The 20,132-nt window shown below is 40.2% G+C and overlaps 1 protein-coding gene across 3 annotated transcripts in view; it reads right to left on the bottom strand.

Annotated features, from left to right (window-relative positions):
- Nucleotides 1-6,988: 6,988 nt before the first annotated feature.
- TFAP2A (transcription factor AP-2 alpha) overlaps nt 6,989-20,132 on the bottom strand; it is a 30,488-nt gene continuing 17,344 nt past the window's right edge. For all 3 annotated transcript variants that reach the window (XM_063130359.1, XM_063130361.1, XM_063130360.1), the window contains 4 exons: nt 18,154-18,385; nt 15,929-16,047; nt 11,160-11,301; nt 6,989-8,825 (listed from right to left, as the gene is read on the bottom strand). In XM_063130359.1, the coding sequence (XP_062986429.1) occupies nt 8,537-8,825; nt 11,160-11,301; nt 15,929-16,047; nt 18,154-18,385 (782 nt within the window). In that variant the 3' untranslated portion in view covers nt 6,989-8,536. The remainder of the gene's footprint in view (nt 8,826-11,159; nt 11,302-15,928; nt 16,048-18,153; nt 18,386-20,132) is intronic.

Genomic DNA, 20,132 nt, shown 5'->3' on the forward strand with positions numbered 1-20,132 from the left:
CACTCTTCAAATACTTAAAAGGTTGTCACACAGAGGAGGGCCAGGATCTCTTCTCGATCCTCCCAGAGTGCAGGACATGGAATAACGGGCTCAAGTTAAAGGAAGCCAGATTCCAGCTGGACATCAGGAAAAAATTCCTGACTGTTAGAGCAGTACGACAATGGAATCAGTTACCTGGGGAGGTTGTGGGCTCTCCCACACTAGAGGCATTCAAGAGGCAGCTGGACAAGCATCTGTCAGGGATGCTTTAGGGTGGATTCCTGCATTGAGCAGGGGGTTGGACTCGATGGCCTTGTAGTCCCCTTCCAACTCTGCTATTCTATGATTCATGCAAAGCCGGAATTGACGCCCACCATACAGTGAGGCTCAAACTGTTATGGGACTGGGGGAGGGGAGCACCCATCATGTTCTATGGAACAGAAGCAATCTAAAGGTCCAGAAATTCAATATAACACAACCGTGCCTAACTTGCTGGGTTTCTAATCCTGTTGTTTGCGGAGACAACGTTTCTCAGGCCATTGACACAAGCAACTCTACATCCCAAGATACATACTTAGCTTTTGAGAGCAGGAGGTGGGGATGGAAATAGGAGGGGGTGTTTATAGCTGGACCTAGACATCAATTAAGACAAAGACCGGGGATTTAAATTGGATTATATTGGTCCGATCTTCCGTATACTTAATCTGAAGTAGGCCCCACTGAGTTTGCGCTAAGGACTGCAGCCTTACGGCTACTGAAGAGGCTCAAATCGAGTTAAACTTAGGTTTAACTGGGCGGTGGATTGCGACGCTTGTTGCTTTTATATGCAGCTACCGGCATAGTAAGGGGGGGGGGGAAAGGAGCAAAGCAGTGAGTAAGCAAAATAGCTATTTAACGGTGTGGCGTATGTGAAAGCAACAGTTTCAAACTCCCCTTTCTGTCCGGATTTCTCAGGTCTCGAGAAAGAAAGAAATCACGCTGTTTATACAAATTTATACTTTTCTCCGAACCAGGTTCTATGTACACTGAATCCCAAGGAGAAGGATTTTCTACTTTATACACTATCTTGGGTTGTATCCAATGATAGTCCTTCTTCAAGTAGATCCATTGAAATTAATGGGACCAAAATTAGTGGGAGATTGGATACAACCGCTTGACTCCAGGTTCATTCATCCAGAATACTTCACATCCCTGGTTCTGTATTCAAAACCACGAAGGCGGATTAGAGTCTAGATTCCGCCACGAACTTCCGGTGAAAGGAGAGGGCGCGGAATCCTTTTTGCCACTTTGTGATCGAGCCAAAGCGTTTAAGCTAAGCCGAGAGGAGCCATTTACTACACATATGGGTGCTGCTGGAAACACACACAGGTCTCATCTCCTGCCTTTAATGGCGGCTATTTTAAATTCTTTAACCGGGAGCCACCGAGCGTGACTCGGGAAACGATCAAGGGGTTTCCTGTTATTTCCTTGCAGAAAGTAATCAGGTGTGAGGGAACTGGGGGAGGGGGTGGATCGCGTTACTTTCTGATGGGCTTCTCCTTCTCAAAAAGCAATAGTGGCAGCAGCGGGGAATATCTTGCCTCTGTACAACGAGAGATTTGGGACAACCGTGGTAGTGTGGGAGGGAAAGAAGAAGGGATTAATCCCGAACCTTTTGCCTACTCCGCGGGCGGCGACGTCGATGATGAGGATGAAAAGACCTTTGTCATTTCCACGAGGCTTTCCCCTCCAATCCTGATCTAACGATCTGCCCCTGTTTTATGGCCTGACCCCTGCCCAAGACTTGCCTGGCTTTCCAATAATAGGACGTTAAAGGGAATGGGGTGGGGGGTGGGTTTTAAACTGGAGGTGGGTGGGAAGGGGAGCAGATGTTGGTTTCAAGCAGTTGTCTAACCTGATTATTCTTTAGACACGTTAGGCAAGCGGTAGTGATTGATAATGACGCTAATCAAGCCCTCTCCATTAGAAAGAGCCAAATCACGGCCGGCAGGCTGTTGGGTGGTGGAATATGGCAACAGAGAGCTGATGATGATGATGATAGATAGATAGATACAGAAAATACTTAATCCACCACCGCCAGTCGAAATCGTGCAAACTCGCTGATCACGATGGATCTGTAAGCACAAGCAGAACTTGCACCAAACATGTAGAAGATGGGGGGTTGTTTGATTATATATATTTTTATAATGTTTGAGCATCCACAATCATTGGGGAACGGATGCTGCTGCAAAGTTAATTGGAAACAATGCCCCCATGTCTACATGCACATATGGCTTTACAGTGCCTGAGACGGATGTGATGTAGTGGCTGAGTTATGAACCAGGCTGTACCCAGTTCATATCTGGCCTCTACCATGAATTCACTACTAAACTACCCAGCTTTATCTCTTTCGCTGTAATATGGACCCTGTCATCCTATCTAGCAGGCTTGTTGTAAGTATCACTGACTAATGTACGTGATAGTTTGTGAACCGCCCAGAGACCTTCAGCTGTGGGGCGGTATATAAATGTAATAAATAAAAAAAATACCCAAAATACCATTTTTAGGACCAAGTTCTTTGAACACATTAAAAAAACAGTTCTATGTAAATATTTCTATCTATATAGTTAAGTACTGCTAGTAGTGTATAAGCACACTACACCCTAAATTGTACGTAGAGGAATGCAAAAAGAAGATCTTACAAGTCAGCTGAAATTCCTGCACCTTTAACTCCATTAGGGCAAGCTGCTACAATGGGGCCTGCTTTTCTTCTACAGCAAGTTTCTTTTGAAGTCTACATATTCACCTGTTTATTTAGGCTGCCATCTTGCTCAAATTAAGATCGGTGGGATCTGCTTGGTGTCTCTGACTTTAAGAAGAGTTGAATTGCAGTCTAAACCTAGGCACACTGTCCCAGAAGGAAATTCTGCCATGTTCAAAGAGGCTTAGTGCATATGGGGTTGCATCTTTCAGCCCTATCCTATTCCTGCCTATGTGGAAATCAGTCCAAATGAGTTCAGTGAGTCTTACTCCCAGGTAAGTGTCCATAGGACTGTAATCCTATATCCACTTACCTGAGAGTAAATCTCATTGAATGCAATGGTACTAACTTCTGAGTAGACATGTATAGGGTTGCACTGCACACATTAATGCCAAAGCCTTAATGCTACAACTTGAGTAGCTTCTATATTACAATGACATATTAGCCAAGCATTTGTTTGTTAGATACACATTATTCTGAGCTCAGTTGTGGCAGCCCAGTCAACAAATCAGATATACATAATTAAGCTCATTTCCTCATATATATTGGAACTTCAGCCCTAAACACATCTATTTAAGAGTAAATTCTACTTGATTCAGTGGAACTTAATCCACATTTAGTGATCTAGGATACCAATTGTTTTAACTCAAATTTACCAAAATTTGTAGTGTGTGTGTGAGTGTGTGTGTGTGTGTGTGTGTGTGTGTGAGAGAGAGAGAGAGAGAGAGAGAGAGAGAGAGAGAGAGAGAGAGAGAGAATAAGATACCCATTATGGAATTTAGAGAGAATCCAAGCAAACAAGCAAAGGCTTGATCTGATTATGCAGTTAGATTTAACATGGACAATCAAAGAACTTTCCTTTATATTTAAGGATTTGGATAAATGAATATTCCGAGCAAGTGAATAAAATGTATTCAATTAACTCAGAACCTCGTGCACTTCTGAACTGAAGTGGAATCGACTGTAATTGATTTATTTGAAACCAGAGGTTAAGGACTGAATTAGCTAAGTACAACTGGGTATTTCAAGCCACTGACTTATCAAATGTCAAATCTCTTCTATTTTAAATATTATTTCAGCTGCGGGGCATTGCTGTCCTGATGGCTGTTCCACCAGTTAAATCTCAAATTATATTAATATTCGATTTTGGAGGTTGGGAGGGAGGAGGGATAGATGATGATTTATTACGGAGGAGGGTGGTAACCATTCACCTTGAAGGAGCATTGTACTACATTTTTTAAAAATGCATAAATTAGCATAGTATGTAGGATCTGAGCTATAACTCATTAACATTTAACCATTCATCCTATTTCAGTTAAATTTGTAAGGGGCATTTTAGGGTTAACAGTTAAAAGCATGGCCCAGAATTTGAAAGGCTGAAACAATGATTGATTACAATGCTTAAAGTACACCCCCCCCCAAAAAAATGTGAAAGTAATTAGCATGATTTGGTAACTACACTTTGGTCACAGCAGATGAGCCCCAAACTACAAGGAGTATCATTCCCATTATTACATCCTGGAGAAAGTATTAGTTTTTTTAAAAAAAAAATCAAAACGAAATAATGCTGAGATAGAAATATCACAGTAATCTCATCTCATCCCTCTGAATTGGAATATGAAAGGTAGCTTACTAATAATCATCAGTAGCACAATCCTAAAAAGGTTACTTGGAAGTAAATTCCTTCAAAAGAAATGCAAATGAATAGGATTACATTCGAGTAAGGATCCAGGTAACTAAATTCCATTGAAAATATCATTGAGTCTTACTCGGATTATTAGTAGTTCAAGATAAGAATGTTAATCACTATTAAGGTAATGCAAAATTGCAACTGAACCAATAACGATCAAGCCAATTCTAACTTTCATTTACTTCAAAGTAGATTCACTGGTTTCAATGTATTTTACTTCCAAGTAAAGGACTGCATTGCCAGGGTGACACTGAAAGCAACAGCAAAGCTTTGAATGATTTTATTAGACCTGGATAGCAGCCTTAAAAAATGTAGCATTCCAAAATCAATTGGTTAATTATATATAATCTTTTAATATTATCTGAGTGGTGTATAAATTTTAGTTGTCGGTAACATTGGTTTAGTGTTAGACTATTACAAGGCTCTAATTATGATAACTTCTTAAAGAAGTGCTTGTAATATATCAAATCTGCAATATTATTTATTGCATTGCATTTCTTAAATTGCATTTTATATCCAAAATACATTATTCACATCCTTAAAATTATTAGGACTGCCTTGTGTTCTAAGATTAAGACTATTTTACTCATTGCCCAGTTATAGCCTAAAACGATTAGGCAGAGGGTTTTTTAAAAAAAATAATAACAAGCAACTGTAAATCCAGATATGAATGAATGGTATTTAATAAGATTGTTTTTCATTTAAAAATGAGTATTTATGCATTGCTGGAGAAAGAGCAGCAGTGTGTGCATTGCTGTTTATGAATGCCATTGTGCCTGAGGTTAGGATCCCCCACGCAATCTGTGATGCAGCCAAGAAAAACAGCCCAGATAGACAATGCTTCACTTCACCTGCTACAACGCTGTGCATTTCATTTATGTCAAGGCTGCATGTACAGTTAGGGTTCATTCACCTCATTATTTTGTTACATCCACTTTACAGTTAACCAATATATCTTGGTGGGGGTAGGGGATGAATAAGCATTTTCAAAACGATGCCATCTTTATATGCAGAAGATCTACTTCCAATTCCTCGCTCTCGGAATTATATGCACACACCCACAAACTCGCACACACACCATTTTATAATCAGTCTTGCACTGTAAAATAGCATTTAAAAACCCTACTAACTCTCTTCTGCTTGGCCACAGTCATTTTCTACCACCTTCCCTAAAAAGATTTCCAAACAGGGAGATGCATTTGCTTCACCTACCAACAATAAAAATACAGAAGCAGAGGGCCTAATTCTCTTTGCAGATTCACTGAAAATATATCAAGCTAGTTAGCCTCTTTCAATTTTGCCTTAGAAATAGAACGCCTCCACAGTACCATGCAAAGTCCTAGAAATATCCTCACTATTTTGCAATACTTAACAGAACACAAGATGGACCCAATTAATCTTTGCTGGAGCCAGCCAGATTGTGCTGGAAGTAAGTTTCACAATCTTTTGCTCAGACTCTTCAGGTTTAGCATTCCGAATAAGCATTGTAAGCAAATTGCTTTTTTGGGAAAGTTTCCACAGGGAGAACATCTTAAGGTCAATGTTTGAGCCCTTCCTCTTCTACTTTTCTATCAAAGCCACTTTTGCATAAGCCAACTCTGCACCACAAAACACCATAATGAAACTGAAACAGTTACAGTAATTGCAGTTTTCACAATAGTACATTTTGAGCCAATTCTACTTGTCAAAAACAAGCAAGTATCTGTTTCAACTGAATAACTATTATGCCATCTGAATAAGAAAATATTCTGCAACCAATATTTGATTTGTAATGCTTATAATTTAAACTTGTATTATTGGGACATGATGCCTTTCTTCTTATTTTCCCTCATCCAAAATATTGAAAAATAGATTATACTGAGATATATGATTAAATATATACTTTGTTTGTATATATACACACAGACACAAATATGATCAAATACCTACCATGAAATGGTAGTATATTAGCTATTAATCAATTGCCCATAGAGCACCACTTTCCACAGTGTGAATAATCTCATGACACACAATACACATACAATCGATTATTTTGAAGTTGTGTGTATGTGTGCATGCATACACTTGTACATATCCTGAACCAGGGATATATTCCTTCCCTGCTCCCCCACAAATGGTATTAAGGATTAAAAAGCCATGCAAAATTCATATTATGACAGACCTTAAAGATCATTATACTGATACATAATTATGAAGCAGGAATAAAAACCTAAAGATCAAATAAATAAAATAAAACTTTATTTTTAAAAAATAAAATTACCTTTCAGTTAAAGAATAGTATGCCATTTCTTTAACAGTACATTTTTTTTTATCCAAAAGAGTACATTGTGTTTTATTGTGTAATTTGTCTGAATACAGACTCAGTGGAATATCTAAATGATACCCTGCTCTGAACTCCAACTTGAAAGTAAGTTTTTATTATACTTGAGGGAAACAATGGGTTCAGCTGCTTATTGCAAGGAGCAATTGTCAAGGGAGAGTTAAACTCAATTACTGTAACCATACTGAATAAAAAATACTGCCAAGAACAAAAATACGCCTGGGTAAAGACGGCCACTGAATAAAAAAAAATCGACATAAAGCGTATCAAATATTTATTTATCTGGGCAACAAAGGACTATGATACATTGACAGGCATGGAAACTACTGCCAGCACAACTCAATACAATACAACTATAACTGCTTCCAATATGGCCGGTGGAAATAGAGGATACCAGGTGGTCCCAAATGTATGGAAGTTCTTTGAACCAAAAGACAACTCAAAATGAAAAGGTGGGAGGGGAGAGAGAGAAGATCCCTAATCCTTTATCTGAATAGACAATATCAATTTATTGCTCTGATGATGCTTTCAATAGAAAGACACTGGATATAATTTTTTGTTTCTTTTTTTTTTTAAAGCCACAACACTTAAGGGGTTGTCAGAAACTACTAACACAGTTTAAAAAAACAAAACAAAAAAAACACCTTCCCTGAAGGGGGACCAATATCATTTCAGGTGGTAGTGGCTGGTTGTGATTTCCCCCCCCCCCCTTTACCAATGAGAAACTAAAGGTCGAACTAGTAATATATTTTTAAAATCCAGGTTATTTTATTTGTTTAGCTGTTTTATTGTCGCCTTTTTTAAACATGCTACAACAGGGCTGAAGTGATGAATCCCAGAAAAATGCCACCCCTTCCCTCCAAAAAACCCCTCCCCCCTCTGTTTTCTAAATAAGTAACCATGAACCACAGTGATGGAACTAAGAAGGGGGAAGATTTAAAAACCCACTAAACAAGAGGTAAACGAGATCACCAGATAAATAAAAAAAAAGCTTCAAACAGACTCACCATATTTACAATTCCCATTAAATTACACATAAATAAATATATACATACATGAACACTGATCCCCTTATAGAAGAACCGTGAATCGGATTCATCATAAGAAAGTTCAAATTGGTCGCTTTACCTTGGATAGGAGAGAGGTTCTACAACTGAAGACATGACATGGAACTGCATGTGGTTTGTGTTCAAGTTTATTCACAATACTGATAAAATGTCATCATCATAATCATCATCCTTTTTGCCTCTTTTGCTTTTTTTTTTTAAATATGGCTACAATCTTAAACGGAAGTTTGTGTAAGGGGAGGTGGTGATTCAGTCCAACGAAGTTCATTTGTTTTCTCCACATTTATTTAATTATTTCTCAATCTTTAATGTTAGTTCTTTCTTTTTTTTGTTTTAGAAAAAAAGTTCTGTTTGTTTTTTTAATGTTGTTGTTTGTTTATTTTATTTTTTGTATAAAAAAAATGAAAAGTTCACACAAACTCAGACGACAAAAAAAAACTCTCTTTCTCTCTCTCTTTCCCTCCTAGGCTGGCTCCATCGCCTTGTTCGTTTTCTTAGGCTCCAGACTGGGTAGCAACTGGGAGTGAACTGGGAAGTGATGAAGGAAGAAAAAGAAGAGCGGGGTGGGATGGGAGGCGAGGATTTCCAGTCCTACCGTGTGAATAGGCTGGGACAGAAGATCTCTGAGCTTCTGCAGCTGTAGCCTGGGGTGATGAGGAAGGGGGGAGTCTGAAAGAGAAATGCATGGAAGGGCCAGGCTGGCTGTTTGGGCAGGGTGGGTGGGTGGAGGAGAAAAATCCTCATTTTCGGTGCTTCTCCTCTTTGTCGCCGCTTTTGGTGCTGTTGTCTGTGTGGCTGTTAGGATTGTTGCTGAGGTACATTTTGTCCATGGCCTTGAGCGCCTCGGTGAGATAGTTCTGCAGAGCCGTGACTGCAGCACACACAGCAGGGCTGCCAAAGCCGTGCGAGATGAGGTTGAAGTGGGTCAGGCAGCTCTGGATGCCCGGCTCCAGAATGGGGGTGGGCCGAGAGTTCCCCAGAGGAGATCGGTCCTGAGCCAGCAGGTCGGTGAACTCCTTGCAGATCTGTCTGCAGCATAAATGGAGCAGAGAGAAGGAGAAGGGGGGAAAGGGGGAGAAAAAAATGAGCCAGCCTTGTCAGCGAGCAGCCAAGCCAAGGAGTCAATGCCTCTAGAGCAAAGGCATATATACAAAGACAGAGAGTCTCTCTCCTGGTTTTTTACTCTCACCACTCCCCATGATACCTTATTCAGAACATCAGGGAGGCCCTAACGCTTTCCATCATCTCTCTCTCATACACAACACACACACCCCTACCTATCTCTTCCAGGAGCAATCTTTTCCTTTCTGCTCTCTAGCACATGAATGCATTTTTAAAGTGAATCACCCTCTTTTCACCTTCTTTTCTTAGTGCCTCCACACACTTCATCCTTCCTTTTATCAACTCCTCTTCTTTTGTGAGTCTTGAGTCTTAGGCAGGGCCAGTGCCCTTATTTCATTCTAATATTTGATTACTACTGACCATATTGAAAATTAATTGACAATGAGAATTAGAACTATCTTAACAGCACTCAACACTTTCTCAATAATCTCAACTCCATTCACCACCCAAACTACAAACTTTCTAGCCTCTGTTCTTCCACATTCAGTCACTCATGTGGGCTTCAAACACCCAAGAACTCACATGCACGCATGCACACACACACACACACACACACACACACACAAATACATTCCTCTGTTTTTAACACAACTCCTCCCTCTCATATATACATGTACATCTTCATAAACACATCAAAGGTTGAGTGAAATGCATCGGAAATCACACAAGCATCCATAACATTTACACTTCACTACAAAACTATTCTCTCTCACACACACATTCTCTCTCTCTCTCTCTCACTCACTCTCACTCACACACACACACACACAGGCGGGGAGGGCGAGCAAAGCATCCCTTCCAAAAAAAATTTAAAATCTGTAGTAGCATACAGCATATCCAAATAGCATTCTGGGTTCTGAAACAACTCCTTATAGCATTGTCATAAACATATTGTTTTCCATAGGAGTAAGTTGCATTAATTTCACTAGCACACCTTTATCTGATGTGATTTATCATATCAGAATAAATTAATGGATGGGTATTCAAGCAAGTGACAATATTTTACTGCCTTCTCCATAAAATTTGTTCATGAAGCAACAGGAACTCTAGCTGGAACTTCCTGCTAGGCCTGTCAGTTCTAGGACTTCCCCCTTGACAGAAGCAAGAGCTACTCTGGCATTAAGAAAGATGCAGCTGCTCTGTGTGTAGATGAAAAAGCATGACAAGGAAGGGCCTACTCAGAAGTTACATTCAGAACAATATATGAGAAAACTTTTGAGGGTGGAAATGCAGCAGAAAAATCAGGGGCACGTTAAAACACTTTCCTCTCTAAAGACCAGCGTGAAACATCTACCGACCATAAAGTGCCCCCATGTTTAGCTGGTATGTGCCCTCTGGCAAAGTGCCCTTTGGTGACATCAACAGGTAATGAAGGGCTACTAAACAAGTCTTTTAATTTCCAGCAAACACATCATTCTCAACAATCCAATTTCTCTCTCTTTCTCACTTCCCCCACCCCCCCAAAAAACCTGGAATTCTAATTGGTTTTCCTATCTACTCTTTTCCAAGTGCCCTCCTCCTTAAATAAACTCCACTGGCATTTTTTGCTGCTTACAGTTTAATAGCCTTATTCACTGACTAAACAAAGACTTAGAAGAAGATGCACATTCTAATGGTCTGAGAGCCCAATCCCATGTATTTTTATTCAGAATGAAGTTCCACTGAGATTGTTTCTTATTCCCAAGTACCAGTGCAATCCTATGATTGTCTACTCAGAAGTAAATACCAATGAGTCCAATAGGGTGTACTCCCAGGTAAGTATGTATAGCATTGCTGCCATGCAGCACAATTCTATGCATATTTGGTTGGGAGTAAGTCCTACTGTGTTCAATGGGGCTTACTTTTAGGTAAGTTTGCAGAGGATTGCAACATTAATGTACCAGTTATGCTTCATTGTGAAATGATGGAAAATCCCTCCTCTTTGAATGTATGAGCTGAGACACTCTCACAAATGTTCCTGAATAATAAAACCATTGTTTTTGCAGCCATCTCCATTTACTTTCATAGGAGAGAGGATCCTTCCCATTTATTTGGATTAACTCAGTTTCAGCAGTAATGTTGGCAATAATATAGCCTTCTACTCAAAAATGAATGCATTCTGTTCAGGTACATCATAAGAGAAGCCTTTTATGTATGACGAAAACTAACACCCACAAATAAATGCAGATTAATCAAATGAAAAGCTAATCGCACTATGAAACAAACAGACATCTTCCTTAGTGATATTGGTAAATGTCTTACTTTGTAGCTAGAAGCATGTTTTTTCTTGTGACTTGCTCGTTTGGATCGGAATGTTGTCGGTTGAGAAATTCAGCTACTGCCTTGGCAGGAAATTCTGTTTCACAGACGTAACCAAAATCTCTCGCTAGATGCACTGCTTCTCCTGAAATGAAGGGTGGGGTGGAATACAGATCTAATCAATATGCAAAGCTCAAAAAGAGGGTAAGAGAAGGAGAACCTGGTGACATGCTTGGGCAGCTAACCAGCTCCTTTACAATCAATAGGAGTCTGCTGTTTGACTTCAGTAGGTGTACAACTGCTTACACCATTGGACATTTTTAATTTAACATATACTCCAGCTAATGAAGGCTCCGACCTACTAATATTTGCACATTTATAATCCTCAAGTAAAGTGCTGGATTAGAGAAACTCCTTTGAGGATTCTGGTGTAAGAATAGCCTAAACAACTGATTGTTATAAATAAGACAAACTCAGAGATATTTTGGGGATGTTTCCTGATGGCAACGATCAGCTCCTCATTAGTTGCTTTTAATGCATTGTTCTAAATCAAGCAATAAGCATTCTTTACATCATGAGCATCAACACTGAACACTATCTCCTCAGAGGCCACGGAACTGATTAAAGCATATTCAGTTTTGTTTGGTGGGGGAGGGGTTCCCATGATTAATAAACACATGGATTAAACAGTGCTTCCCCCGCCCCATGCAAATGTATGGCAATAAGGCCTTTTGTCCTGTAAACCCACCAAATCATACTGTATACTTTGCTTTACAAAAGTGAAATTGTAATTCTGTATGTGTATGCTTTAGGAAATCAGTTCATGTCTTACATATAGAAACAGATAAATTATGTGCATATATGGAAACCACACCATGCTAAATATCTACTTATTCTACTGATCTTTTTAGCATTAACTAGAGATTAATATTGATTATTGATCATGATTACTTCTATAACTCCTTTAAATGGACTGTATTAAATAGATAAGTGGTTAAAATTTAACTTGATCGCATATAATTATCCCTCCTTCCCTTCTCCCCCACCCCTCCACTTCCAAACTATTAACCATAAGAATTTTAAGGTCATTCCACTGAGTCTGCCTGTTTTGTTGATTTTCAAATCTTTGGTTTTAATTTCCTGAACCAGTTGGTTTTTACCGCAGGGCTTCCTGCCATTAGCTCTAGGTCCGGAAGAACGCATGCGCCAATTAGAGCTTCAAAGCCTCAGTCCAGTGAGCTTGTTTCCATAAAATGGAGCGGATCATAAACAATAACATTACTTTGGAAACTGCCTCATCGCACAGGGACCCACAGCCAAAACAACTGTATATTATCTCTCAAGGAAAAATAATTAACCACTATTATCAGTTTATCTGCACATTAGCCCTTACTCCTTTGCCCCTCTCCCACTTAATATAAGTGGATCAAACCCCAATTAGTTTTTTTTTACTTCCCTTAGAACTATAGATCCTATTGAAACATCTACATATTACTTAACTTCACAATAGCATTAATATTCACCAGCTTTTTCTCCCCTCTAATTATTTTTTAGTACAGGAGATTTCCCTTCTCTCTTTTCCTTTCTTTTTTTTTTCTTTAGCATCCATTGAATTTTTTTTCAGCTGCTTGTAAATTTTGCTTTGCTTGGTTACACATCAGTTGTTCATACCATGTAAGTATACCTTAGTTACTAATAACAATGAATAGTCTCTCAGTTTTGGCTGTCATTCTTAAAAAAAACTTTAGCTTCACATCTTTGAGTACACACACACACACACACACACACTAAAGCAAAGAAAACTATTAGCTGATTCTAAGCAAAACCGAAGTTAACCCAGGGGTCTAGAACAGCTTAAAAATCACTCTATACAGACAGTAACCAAAATCGAGGTTAAAGACCTCAGAAATTAAAAGCTGGAGAAGAAAGACTGCATGAATATCAACCCATATCAATTTCCTTATGTCAACAGCTGCAACAAAGTAATCCTCTTTATAATCTGACCATTACAGTTATTTCCCCATTATAAAGCATGTGGTCCAATGAACCCAACCCTGCTTTCTCCTTAATGTTAAAATGGTATGTCCACTTTCCTCTTTTATAGTTAAATAGGAAATGGTATCAAAGAAGGTGCCCCATATTCTGCAACAATGGAGAACAAAAGAAGAGTTCAGGGGCTGGCTGCAAGGCTTTCAGGACACCATTAAATCATGACTTAGGTCAAGGATTCCCAAACTAATTCAGGAAGTAGTGGTCACGCATTTCCCAAATGCAGATGTCAGAATAACTTAAATGATTTACTGGTATGTAGTTAGAAGCAGCAGAGACTTATCTTCTGAAAGCTGCAGCACCTAACATTTTAAACGTTTAATGATAGAGAGAATGGTGAGGGCTGGAGAGCTGCATTAATACATGATTTGCTCAAACAGATGATCGATCCCAAAGTCTACCTGTTACATCTTATTAATGCCACACACAGGTTACATGCCAAATAAAAATAAATACATACATTCTGGGTCTCATATCTAAACAAGATTCCCCTTTTCCCAGAAGTAGTATGAAAATTTGTTTAAGGTATACATGTAAAAGTTATTCATATGGTGGCATTTTGTGTAAGGCAGTTGCCAAAGATGGATCTCCTTTGTGAAGGTTAATACTGCCTTGCTTTCTAAACATGTTGATCCACACCATCTATACAGAACATAAGAAAAAGTCTGCTAGAACTGCTAGAACTTTTTATAAATTCTTTTTATCCTCAGTCATAGTAATGCCGCACTGATGGGTAGGACAATGGTGTCTGCCATGTGTTTGTGCCCATATTTATTCTGTTCAACTCTGTATTTGTTCTCTATCGTGTCTTAATTTATGGTGAGGCTTATTTTGGATTTGTAATGTTCAACAATGCAGAATACTAAAAATTTCTAATTCATTATAGCACTCTTTTGGCAAGTATTCACTCATATAAGCAGCGAATAGGGCAGCCTTCCCCAAACTAGAACCTTCCAGTTGCTTTGGACTACAACTCCTAGAATTCTTAATCATTGCCCTTATGGGCTGGGGCTGATGAGAGCTGAATTCAAAATATCTGGAGGGCATCAGTTTGGGGAAGGCTGAAATAGGGCCTCACTCCTAAAACTTTTCCTCACCACTCTGAGTAATTGTCATGGGTCTAGTTTTATACACATAACCATTACATACTTAGGAATAATTTTGAGCTTGTATTGGCCCAGCAGAACTATCATAGAAGAACCATGGGCTTCAAGTACAAAGCAAAATCGAAATATATTTTGGTCTAGATATACAGTATTACACTGAATAAAATTTGTACTTGATTGTCTACTTGATCCACAAACCAGCAAAGCCCTAATATGTAGATTTCACATGATTTTAAATTAGAATGAATTCAACAGGAGTTACAGCTTCATCTATAATACAATATACAATACAGATTTGACCAAATTTACATCTAGAACCTAAACATGTTTATTTGTAAATATAAAGATCTTTATAAGATAATTGCAAGGGGATACATTTAAGAAGTAGCCTCCATCCTATTAAATAAATGGACTGAACAGGCTGAAGTATAACTGGATTGTAGTTATATAAGTTTAAACTCAAATGCCCTGGCTCTTTTGGTTTGTTAATCACAGTCCAATTACTTGTTTCAGCCTAATTAATCAATCCATTAATCAATTAAAAGTTGCAATTATCTTTTGAAGAATCAGCTTATTTTGAATATGAAACCCAGTTAAGTCATATATTGTTTACAGATTCATCACAATTCAGTCCCTGTTCTCTGAATCAAGATATTACAATGATTGTCCACATCACTACTGTACCTCTTTCACTAGGGACTACCTGATTAAAATCTGAATCAAGATATGTACAATGATTGTACACATCATTTTGCGATTCTTTAGGTCTGTTCATTCCAGCAAAACTAACATAGCAGGACTATAGGCTTCAAGGATTGTCTGAATCAAGATATGTACAAGATTTGTACGTATCACTGGTATACCTCTTTCACTGGGGATTCCACTGATTAAAATCCAATTAAAATCTACCATGTCAATCAGTGATTAATAAATTAATCCATTAATTACGCTTACTCGATTAATGTTTTCAGCCCTATTTTTTTTTTTATGCAAGTGAACCATCAGCCAGCAACCCAGTTAAACTGAAGTTTGAGAATTTAAGCCAACTTGGGCCTAATCTACACCAAGCAGGATATTGCTCTATGCAAGTGGTATGAAAGCAGTATATAAAAGGCAGGAGCCACACTACTGCTTTATATCGGTATGGAAGTGCACTGACAACTGTTGGGGCCCATGACACAGACCATATACCGCTTTCATAGTGCTTGGTGTGGCTCCTGCCTTTTATATACTGCTTTTATACAGCTTTCATAGTGCAATATCATGCTTGGTGTAGATTAGGCCTTAGTTTAATTCATTTCATTGAGGCTTGGCACCCAGATCCTAAATGCATTACAAAGATTTGAGTCCAAACAGATTTCAATACAGCCCACTTCCAAGTATTTTGACATAAATGGTTTTTGGACTGGGCTGACAGTTTCAATTCACCTTTTGAAAAAGTACAAAGCGAAAGGTCAAAATGAACATTTTCTTCAGACATAATGATTTAAATTAAACAATACCCATAAACATTTCAGCACAGACCTCCAAAAGGTTCCTGTTTTGTTCAGTACACAGAAAAAATACAAATTTCCCAAGAATGCCCTTCCCACTACCAAATCTAAAGCCATCACTTACCTTCCACTAGTGATGTCAGCAGGGTAACATTAGCAGCTTTACGTCTCCCAGCTGGCAAATTTAATCCTATTTTGTCCAGTTTTTCTCTCAAAGATCTCCCTCCATTTTTTGATTTTGCCCTGTTCCACACATTAAAAAAACACACAAAAAAACAACTTAACATATGACTAATATCAACCATATCAACCAGATCATATTACAACTCTTTCAGACATGTTCCTCCAAAGCTACTTTACAAATCCTTATTATTATAAAGAATATTTACTGAAATTTCATTCCAGGAAATGTTAAGCATGGAAGATAGGCCATGAAGGTACAATTAAATGCAAAACAGGGAAATGTGCTGAAATATTTCCTTGTGTGTGAAATAACTATGGAAATAAAACAGCCAAAGTTACACCCTTTATGTTCTTATTGTATGGACACCAAGTGATCCTTGGAGGGACTATAATGTATTCTTACATATTGTGATCAAAGTCAAAACCACTATTAGTGCTTGTACACATTACTGATCCAATGGGGACTTGTTTTAGCCAGACCTCCTTGAATTATTAACAACCCTGAATCACAATCATCAAAAGTCGTCATTTGTCTTTCATTATGGGAACTACCAAGAATTTGCTCTAAATTAGAAGGATACCTATTTTGCTCAAACATAGATTTGGTTTTCTGTTTTTAAAATTATTTCATCATACACCTGTACCCAGCTAGCTGGATAAGACTGACAACATTCCCTTATTGCAGCATAGCCAGTGGCTTTCCTCAGTAAAGAAATGCTGGCACTGCCCTCAGCTGGTGTGTGTGTGTTAGCTTTCAGGAAGCCTTGCTGCGATATGCGACCTGCTATGCTGAAGAGGAAAGTGTTGCTTGCTATTGTTGCTGGTGTCGACTGGATGTATAGGTGCCCTGTGGTAGGACATGCTGCCTGCTTTGACCAATATGGCAACCTAATCTGTGCAGAGGTGTGAATTTGTGCAGTGTGGCGGCTACAAATAACAACAAGGATAACAATAACTCATTAATTCTAATTAATAATAATGATAATTATCGCTATCTCTTAGTATCTGTAGTTTGCAAAATCCTGTGTAACCTTCTCTCTTTAATAACAGCCCTGTGAAATAGCTTGTGTTAATATTGCCATTTGTTTTTTTCAGATGCAAACTTAATATTGCTATTTGGTTTTTCAGGGTTAACTTGGGAACATGCTCAACATTATCCACTGTATTAATGGTTGAACTGGAATTTGAATGTAAGTCTTCTAAGTTCAATGGCTTGTAGGAAACAGTGAAGCAAGCTCATTAAAAATACCCAGGTCACTATTTTTAAAAGGCATTCTTGGGCTAGTGTTCTAATCTCAAAATGTCCCATGGAGTTGGGGTGTTCTGAGGTTATCTTACCGCCCCTCATGTTCCCAAGTTAACCCACACACACACATGCATACACAAAAACGTTAACTTTTTGCAGCTATTAACCCTGAACAAATTATTAAAACAAAGGACACCGGACACTGAAGTTGCACTGAGGTGAAGACAAATCCACAACACAGGAGTACTGTCATCAGGTGGTACTGCAGTATTTTAAGTATTCCAAAATCTATTACAAATCCTTATTAGGAAGGATATTCAGTGAAGTTTCATTTTGGGAAAAACTAAGCCTGGAAGATAGGCCATGAAGGCACAATGGAATGCAAAACAGGCAAACCTGCTGAAATAGTTGTCTCTGAAATAACTGTGCAGGAGGCCTTAAAACTACCAGGGTGACAGAACTTATTTTTTAACCCTAGGTCTGAAACCTGGGATCTTGTAAGTCATAATGAAGAAACATAATGTGTTGGAGTAGAAGCAAGAATACATTTTCCTTTACTTCTAAGTAACCACAGCCAGCCTCTACAGAGGAGGGGGCAGCATGCTTTGTTTGTTTTTGCAGAAAATGAGGGTGCAAATTCCGCTCTGGCGCCTCACATTTTACAAACCAAGCACTCGCTAGACGGGAAACGGAACTGAGGGGAAATGGCGCCTTTGGGGGAGCGTGTGAGTGGCTGAGCCTCCATCCCTCAATCACGCGCACGGCCCCATCCAATGGGCTGCCTTCCCTCCAAAATGTCCCTGGGTGGTTCTCACGCGCGCGCCCCAGCGACACGCGTGGGGATTCTCCCCTTTCTCGCCCTCCCCCCCCGCCGCCGCCCCCCTCCCGGCGAAGTCGTCTGAGCGGCCCCGCCCCCTCACCTCCGAAGCACTCCGCCCAGCAGAGACGCGTTGAGGCACTCCGGCGGGGACAGGCGCCTCTGCACTTCTGCCACGGTGACCTTGTACTTGGAGGTGGAGCTGAGCAGGGACAGGCGGCCGGGCACCGAGCAGAAGACCTCGTTGGGGTTCACCACGCCGCCGAAGAGCGTGTCCTTGTTGATGGGGATGGAGGAGACGGCGTTGGCGTTAGACTTGGAGAGGGACACGGGGCCTGCAGAGTCGGGGAGGGGAGGAGAGGGGAGGCCGAGGGAAGGCAGAGCCGCGTTAGTGCACAAATGCTGAGGGGATTAGCAGCTGCCAGCAGCCTCGGGGGCAGGAAGGGGGAGGGGCGGGCTTTGGGGGGGGGTCGCGGGGTGGGGGCTCGACGATGGCAGGAGTGGACGACGGCGAAGGCAACTCGGGGAAGGTGGCTGGAGACGTTGGCAGACGCAAGACAACAGGGATGACAAGGGGCGCGGGCGCTTCCTGGAGAACTCCCTCCGGGCACGCTCCCAAGTGCCAAGGGGCAGCTCCCAGGCAAGCTGGCCGGCGACTTCTCCCATTTTTCCTCCCTCCCTCCCTTCCTTTCTTCCCTCCCTCTCCCCCTCCCTCTCCCCCTGTTCCAACCCCCCATCCCGCTTTGGCTTTGAAGGCCAAGGACGAAGAGAGGCTCTTTGCCGTGGCTCACGCTGCGCAGTCGCTCCCCGCCTCCTCCCGCACATGCACACATAGCCATCGTCCCTGTTCAGTGAAGCACCAACCCAGGGAGGAGGAGAAGAGAAAGAGCGGCGTGTGTATGTGTGGAGAGACACAAAACGACAGACTCTTAAATGCCACCGAATAAACAGACAAATAAACGCTGTACCACCTGACTCAGCCAAAGATGATCTTTCCAGAACATACCAAGTTTATGTTTGCCTTTTTGAGGGGGGGAAAGAGGGAGGGAGGGAAAAAGCCCAAGGGGGTTGCAATCTCTGGCTTAAAAGTCTGATGCGTGCAGATGTATATTGGCTATTTCTTGAACTAAATTAAGCTTTTCAAAACAAGCTGGCACAAGGCAGAGAGACACAAACAAGACTAGTGTCTGGGTGGGTGGGTTAGGTCCCCCTCCCGCCAATGAAGGGCCAGTCTAAAAATGGGGTTGTGTCAAACTGAGTATTTTTCAAACTGGATAGAGAGAAAAAGGTGGGGTTTACATAAAATTACCACTTCTGTCCTAAACGGTTCCAGTGACAACTAAGTTCTATTGATTTCGTTGGAACTTATAGCCAAATCGGTGTACTGAAGCTGTCAGTCTCAGGAATATTTAGTATACTGACTATATCGCAGGGAGACATGTTCAGTGCCTCTTATGTTTTTTTAAAAAAGAATAAACAAAAACGTTCAAATAATATACCTTGGCCTGTTCTGGATAGTTTAATGTTACAATCCACAGAGCACTTGTTCATGAGTAGGCCTAATATCTTCCACTGAACTCTTTCAAAATAATTGGGCTGGTTGTTGTAGCTTCTGTGTGCAACTTTTAACACTGAAAAGCGAGGAGCCAAGGAGACATTTTTCATCATCAAAAGAAAGTGAGAGTACAGTTCTTTGTTTAAATAAGCACACATTCAAAACAAAATAACGGAACAGAAACTGAAAGCCCTCTGCCTAGTTCCTTACAGAACTGTTTCCCAAAATGAAAAAAAAACTAAAAACAAAAGCTTATTTCCCTGACATTCCTCATCTCTTTAGTCTTGCCCTTTTCCCCAAGAGATAGCAAGACGTGGGGCATTGTTAGATGACATCCAGGACCAATGCATGCCTTTCTGCATTTCCCAGCTTGACTAAATATGAGTGAAAAAATAAGGACAGCCTTGGTTGCATGCGATGGGCCCGGTTACACTAAATATTTACCCTTTTGTCATCTGTTTATTCCCCTGGTTCCCAATTCTCCCCCACCCCACCCCTTTTACATTCTCACTTTAGTGGGCCTAATC

The sequence above is a fragment of the Elgaria multicarinata genome, chromosome 7 (genome assembly GCF_023053635.1).
Source record: "Elgaria multicarinata webbii isolate HBS135686 ecotype San Diego chromosome 7, rElgMul1.1.pri, whole genome shotgun sequence".
In the NCBI taxonomy this organism is placed as follows: Eukaryota; Metazoa; Chordata; class Lepidosauria; order Squamata; family Anguidae; genus Elgaria; species Elgaria multicarinata.